At 31.0% G+C, this 7,552-nt stretch overlaps 1 protein-coding gene across 1 annotated transcript; it reads left to right on the forward strand.

The window, feature by feature from the left end:
• The first annotated feature begins 2,497 nt into the window (after nt 1-2,497).
• On the forward strand, nt 2,498-4,465 carry LOC111704795 (uncharacterized). Its single transcript, XM_023477138.1, has 2 exons — nt 2,498-2,516; nt 3,372-4,465. Exon 2 carries the CDS (start codon nt 3,374-3,376, stop codon nt 3,866-3,868), a length of 495 nt encoding a protein of 164 aa, XP_023332906.1. The 5' UTR covers nt 2,498-2,516; nt 3,372-3,373; the 3' UTR covers nt 3,869-4,465.
• Nucleotides 4,466-7,552: the final 3,087 nt, after the last annotated feature.

Consider the following 7,552-nt stretch of genomic DNA (forward strand, 5'->3'; position numbering starts at 1 on the left):
CCCCCCCCGGCCCCCCCCCCTTGTATTGTCCCATGTGTGCTGAATGTCGCCTCTAATGGATTTGGATTGAAAATGGGTGTTTCTTGCAAATATAAAATATAAAAACAAATATAATGGATTTTCTTTTTTACTTAGAATAGAATTATTTATTAGGAATTAGAATAGAATTGTGGAGATGTTAGGGGGGGGGGGTATTTACATTGATCTAAAGGTTACGAGCTCTCACAAAGAAATTTAGAGAATTTTGCCAAATACTTTACTGAAACTAAAGCTAAGAATAATCATGCTTTTGCAGTCTAGGACGAGCATGGGAAGGCAGGTGGCCATGAGCCACCACTATTTCCCCTTCCGTACCACCACATTTGACTCTTCCGGGCAAAACTACTTTTTTAAATGGTATATTTAGGGCCTTTAAAGAATGATTTTAAAAAAATCCAGCCGCGTCACGCAAAAAAGCACAACTCAAACCATTTTTTCAATTCTACTAAGATTAATATTTTGTGTGTTGAATTCTTAAACTGTTTTACAATGATATTTTTGACAAATTGACGAGTATTGCATCTTGAAATATCACAAAGTCTAATGATTATTGGTTAATAAGTGATTTTAAGATGGATTTAGTATAATGAGCCAGTAATTGAATAATCATTAGACTTTGTGATATTTCAAGATGCAATACTCAGTCAAATTTGTCAACAATTTCATTGTAAAAAAGTTTAAGAATTCAACACACAAAATATTAATCTTAAGTAGAATTGAAAAAATGGTTTGAGTTGTGCTTTTTTGCGTGACGTGGCTGGATTTTTTAAAATCACACTTTAAAGGCCCTTAATATACCATTTAAAAAGTAGTTTTGCCCGGAAGAGTCAAATGTGGTGGTACGGAAGGGGAAATAGTGGTGGCTCATAGCCGCCTGCCTTCCCCAGCTCCGAGGACTATCAAAAGTATAAAAAGTTAGAGGTTAAATCACAGGCCAACTCATTAAAGTCCACGATGCCGCCTAAATCTATCTTTGTGAAGCACATGAATGAAGAATATCTCTTAAATCAATGCTTAGACCATGGGTTAAAGTGTAATATTGTGAATCTGTTATGGAACTCTTTGATTAGAGGAAATACGTTGACGAAACCTTCAAATAAAAATAAAATAGCAAACTGGAGGCAAAATAAGTGAAGAATTGTGAAATAAAGGAGATATATGAATGTATGTATAAAGCTATAAATCCGAGTGTTGATTAATTTATTCAAGAATAATACTGTTCATCAGATGAATATATAGATATATATAAATTACATACTAGCTGAAGAGCCTGATGTGGCCAGTAGAAAATCTTTTTTTAAAATAAAAATTTAAACCAAAAAAATCGATTTTTTAAGCCTGTAACATAAAATTCCGGCCCAATCGGTCCAGTCGTTTGGCCGGCTATACGCAACATATATTTATGAATGTCATGTTTTATTATATAGATAGTTAAAACTGAAAAGCTTCCCAGAATTTTGCTTTATAGTTATAAATATATAAATATAAATAGAAAGATAGATAGATAGAAAGATAAATGTTGCATGCATAATTATACTAAGAGATGAACAACAAGATTGACAGATGTTTTGATTAAGATTGATGCAAAGATATAAAAACCATCTAACACGGAGAGACGTTGTTAGTTCAATTCTTCAATTCTTCAATTATTCGTTTATTTAATTCTTCAATTCTTCAATTCTTCAATTCTTCAATTCTTCAATTCTTTAATTTCTCAATTCTCCAATTCTATGTCTGGGTAGTGGGAATGCATTTTTATTTATATATACTAGGCTTGATTACCGAGCGTGGCCCATCCCGCCAGGGTACTCTTGCCTTTTACCCGCGCTTGGTCGTAAATTATAATGTTAACTATTTTTGCCGAGTTCCCTAATCAAAATTTGAGGGAATTCGGTCAAGGGGTTCATGAGTTGTGATCGGACATACAAACAGCCAAACAGAGATTTCAACTTTATATATATATACGTCTATCGTCTATTTGTCTTTCGATTTATCTATCCATATATCTGTATCTATCTATCTATCTATCTCTCATCCATCTATTCTTTATCTAAATAGAACCTTATATCTTCAATGTCAGCTTGACAGTATTTCATTTATTTCTTCACAAATGTTTGGTGGATTTGTCTAAATTGAAAGTGGTTAAAATTAATTACCCGTACATGGTTAATGTCCAAATTTCATTTTTCATCCTTGCGCATGTAGACCAAAAAAGGGATAAAAAAGGGGGGTTTGTTGGGTTTAAAAAAAGAACACTTTTTAAAAATTATAAAGCGCAAGTGAAACAAAAAATACGCTGAAGAAAATTTTATAAAATTATTAAAATTTGTTGCATCTTTAAAGGATGCATAATTGTGCTTCATCATGGTGGAAAGTGGTTGAAGATCATGCATGGTTAGAAACACAAGAATAAGTTTATAAATATTTACTAAATTCATTAGTTTCCGTCATTCCTTGCTCAACCAGCAACAGACAAAGTAAGAGTTTCCATTGAAAAAGATAAAATAAAACTAAACTCTAAATTTTCTAATCTCCATATCTCTGCAACTCAAAGTCGCAGACCTTACATATTTCAAACTTTAAATTCTGTTAGATCAAAAGAGAATAGAATATATATTAGAGTGGAATTTAGACAATCCCTCGGTATGAATTTCAGTCTGAAAGTGTACAAATCATGTAAATGTTCACAAATTATATGCAGTAGAGTACATTAATACAGTATGTTACCTAGACTATCCATTTCAATTTCGAATTTTTTAAATCTGTTAAATAAACTTTATAAAATGAATTAGGTGAATAAAAAACATCATTTGATTTATAGTTATAACGGAAAATCATCGTTTGTAAAGTGAAAGACATAGAGCCTATGGAAAATGATCATTGGTCAATTATGAAACCAGCCTATTTCATAATTTGGTTTTCTTTTAATATTAATTTTAGATTTTCTATAAAATTATGTTCCAGGGCCCTAAAGGTTATATAGCCTTCATCGGGGCAGCTAATTAGGAAGAAATCGTTTTTTTGGAAATGCGCTAAATTCTGATAATTTTTTTCTTTGTATGCTGCATAAACCCGTAAGTTACTTTAGTAGAGAACCTCAATTGTAAATCAATCTTGGCTAAAGAAAAAAAAGATAATTTCATATTTTTTATTGAGTTCACTTTAGCTTGACGTGGTGTATATGTCCAGGAAAGCAGGGGGCACTCTCCACTAATCCCCACTATTTATTCGGACAAAGTACTGAAAATCACTGCAGTACACACCGAAAGTTTAGTTGAGGATGGGATAAATCTTTACAGAGGGTTAAATTGTTTACCATATCTGTATTTTAGAAATGTGGAAGCTAACCTTTTTACTGATAGCGGCAATTGCCACTATCAACGCCTCTGAACTTGAAACTGGAGGTCAAAGGGATCCAAAACTCTTCTTTGTATCTTCTAGTACCTCTACATCAATCTCTACAACCACATCTCTCCTAAGCACTACGTTATCATGCTACATTTTGACTTCAGTTAATTACATGGCTTGCCCGGGCAGGAAGAAGAGAGCAATTAATTCTTGGATCGATGACAACGCCTTGACCGATATTGCCCTAGAGACCCCTATTAAGATATCCCGGGCGGAGCGAGATGTTGACGCGACTAATATTCAGTCCGCCAAAACTCCGACGACGGAGAATCAGCGTGCAGCTAAGTTTGCCTGGTATTACATGACGACTACAGTGACAAGTTTATCAACATCTACATCTACATCAACTACCTACACAGCAACTGTTAGTATATCTCTAGTGAATTGTACTCCATCCGGAGCTTTTGTAGCTTGTGGATAAACAGAGGAGTGTATGATTTTTAGGAATCAAGGAATTGACCACTCGCCTAAAAATTCAAAATTTCTGGAAAATAAAAGGGTCGACATCATCAGGTTGCAAAGATTATGATTTAAATTTTGAGGCGAATAATAATTTCCTTTTTAAAAAAAACAATGACAATGGTAAAATTTAAAAAAAACAATCAAAACTTTCCTATCCTATACCAGTTAAAGCAGACCTTCGTTGAACCATCATTTAAAATGATTTAGCTCAAACCCTTCTAGAACTAGGTTTGGGTTAAATTCTCATTTTAAATCATGTTTCAGCAAAGAGCTGCTTTATCTGGTATAGGATAGGAAAGAATTGATTATTTTTGAGAAAAAGTAATTTACAGAAAAAACTAAAAAAACTTTTATAATGATTTGGTTTCATTTTGGAGGTTTCATTTGCACCAGAAACATTTTTCCAGTAATACCAGTTTAATAGCTGTTACCAGATTCACTGAATGATTATTTCTAATTTGTAAATCAGATACCAGATTCGAGAACTTCTTGACACATTTGCTTCGGAAAATAAATTCTATTTTAATTATTGTTGATTTAATGCATGTTTATTGAATAATAAAACTAGTTTTGATGTGATACGTTTTGTTAAAATAAATCTTTATTTTGTAATGCATTTGTATTGTTAATTTCTTGTGAAAGAGGAATCATATTTTTAATCTTATTCGATGTTGGTTTAAAGAGAATCACTTGTAAACTTTCAACAATGATTCCTAAAAATTCCATGGAAAACTTTGTTTTGCAATTCTTTGATAAAGCCATTCGTTTAAATGGGCTTCAAGGAGAAACAAATTTATCAAAGGAAAAAATGTTGGATAAGATAAGATAAGACAAGATAAAGTTTATTGCTAAAATACATGTATCTGTGTACAGAACGAGTTTACGATTACAAATTGATGATTATATTAACAGCACAAGTATAAAGCAATTAGGTGGAAAATAGCTCTTGGCTGTTTTGATTATTTTTTCCACCTAATTTCAATAATGATAACAACACATTTCAATTAAATAGATTTAAGGAGAACTATTAGAGATCAGGGTGCGATTTTATCTTATGCAAAATAGTTTATACATTAATTAGAATAACTAGAGTTTAAAGTAATTTTCTGACATATACACAACAAATATCAAAGCATATTAAACATATCTAATTAGTTTTACATGGACTGTGCGGAATTTGTCTTTTTTCGTGCACTCAGGGTTCCTTGCAGACTTCGGCTTTATCATTTAGAAAATTCCATTAAAATACTAAATTAAAAAATCGTAAAATCTAAAGATATTTTTGTCCTTTTTACTGACAGTATCAGTCTTTATGAGTAACTCTGCAGTCCAATAAATGTACTGTTACATAAACCAATTTCCAGTAATACCTTTATTCTTATACCACTATAATAACTAATTGCATTAATTTTTCACTTTATGCTATGAAAAAAATGAAAAACTTCTTAAGCTTTGAAACCATGAAATTGCTCTATTACTCCTTTTTCCACTCCCATTTAGAATTTAGTTCAACATTCCTAATGCTAACTTTAAAAAAAAATATTGATAAAATAGAATCATTGCAAAAGAAAGCTATCCGTCTTTTGATGGGTTTACCTAGAATAAGTCACACAGCGGAAGCTTTTTGGGCTTTAAACATACTCCCCTTCAGAAAACTAGGAATTTTTAATGTCATAAATTTTTTATTTCAATTAAAAGGAGATCAATTACCCCCAACATTTAAAACAGATTTTATATTATCAAAAAATAACAAAAACGCAAATCTTAGAAACAGAAACGATTTTTATATTCCTAGAATAAAATCTATTAAAATTGGAATGCTCCCACCTCACAATTTCCCTAAAATATGGTATGAAAATAAACGAAACTTTTCTAAGCTTTCAAATATCAATCTTATTTCGAATTTTAAACAGAATTTAATAGAAGATTTTTATCAGCAGAACAAATGTTTTAATTCTAACACATGCTATGTTTGCAAAAGAATCGAAGAAACCAAAGACGATTTTACAAAGAAAAGAATTAAAAGATTAAAAAGAGTAAAAGATATAATCAACATAAAGGATGTCAAAAATCAGCGCGAACTAAAAAGATGCTTTAAAATGCCCGTTTTTCATAGAACCTATATCTTTTTCACACTTCATAAAGCTTTTTTTTTACTTTTTTTAACATTACAAATAAATCTATAGTTTTTATTTCTAAAAGTTGTTAGTTCATCGTCGAAAAATACTAACAATCCACCACTAATTTAAATATGGTGTAAACAATAAATATGTAACTTTCCTTATCCTTTTCTTTCCTTTTCCTTTTCTTTCTATTTTTATATTTTTTTAGAATTGGGGGGAAATATTCCCACAACCTCTACTTTTAGAGGTTTTTAAATATTTTCTCCTGAAACACTTTATTTTGTATGTCTTTGTTATACTTCATAAATAAATAATTTTTTACTTTTTTACTTTACTTTTACTCATCAAATACATATAGGACTCCTTAAATGTCGCCTTCAAATCCCACTGTTGTATGAGTTCCGCTGTATTTATGGATAGAAACAATACAAAACAATATTGAATATGCTAAACCGAAGACATTTTAAAAGATAAGAAAACGAGGAGATATTTTCGATATTATTTGTTCTCAGACAAAGGATTATAAAGAGTACTGTTGTGAATCTTATGCCATCTGAGCTGAAAACTTTAGAATGGTGGATATCGGGATTAATCCTTGATCCACTCTTTTTCTTAATCTCCAGATTAAATAATTCTTGTTCTTCTCTTGTTATTAATCTCCGGATTAATTAACCGATCTGGATTAAGGATATCCACCATTCTAAAGTTTTCAGCTCCGAGCTGAAAACTTTAGAATGGTGGATATCGAGATTAATGCTTGATCCTCTCTTTTTCTTAATATCGAGAAAAACCTAATCTTGCACTTGTATCCTAAAAAGTGTATAAAATTCAACCAATCAGAGTCGCGTAAATGAGCTGATAAATTTGAAATTCTACGCGCCATTTAAGATTATATACAGAAACGGGAGGGACTATCTTTTTTTTAAAACCGGTTTTTGATTTTTCTCTACTATATCCAAGAAAGAACGGTTTAAAAAGAAAATCAAAAGTGTGTCCATTGGATACAGGATACTCAGATTAAGTAATCGGGATTAAAGGGAGTGACTGGCTATGTAAGGTAGTTGAACTGAGTATGCAGTGTTGTGGAAAACTTCTTTCGGATTCATTTGAGACATATTAAACTTTTTAAAGTTCTGTAAATCCTGAGTTTGAGCGCAAATTCGACGTTCAAAACTTCTACTTTGGGGATGGATACGTTTTCAGAATTAGTTTTTTTTCAATTATTAAATAACGACGACGAAAAATGTAAACAAAACTTTACAGTAAACTAATTAGTTGTTTCGGAATCGGTTGAGAAAATCTTATCATCGAAATAAGTAATCTTGTTCAATTATTAGTTTCTATTTTCTTATTATTCTAGTTCTCATTATTCAATATTCACAAACATTTTCTGAAGATTTTCTTGAATTATTATTAAAAAGACGACATTTGAAGAATTCAATATAATGCTGAAAACGAAATGATTGATTCTAGCATTTATTTATTGAAAAATTTCTTTTGATAAATATGTTCCCAACCAT

This window comes from Eurytemora carolleeae, unplaced genomic scaffold (genome assembly GCF_000591075.1).
Source record: "Eurytemora carolleeae unplaced genomic scaffold, Eaff_2.0 scaffold621, whole genome shotgun sequence".
Classification (NCBI taxonomy): Eukaryota; Metazoa; Arthropoda; class Copepoda; order Calanoida; family Temoridae; genus Eurytemora; species Eurytemora carolleeae.

What these genes read in the sequence shown, in the direction of transcription:
- LOC111704795 (XM_023477138.1), top strand. Translation starts at nt 3,374, where the DNA reads ATGTGGAAGCTAACCTTTTTACTGATAGCGGCAATTGCCACTATCAAC.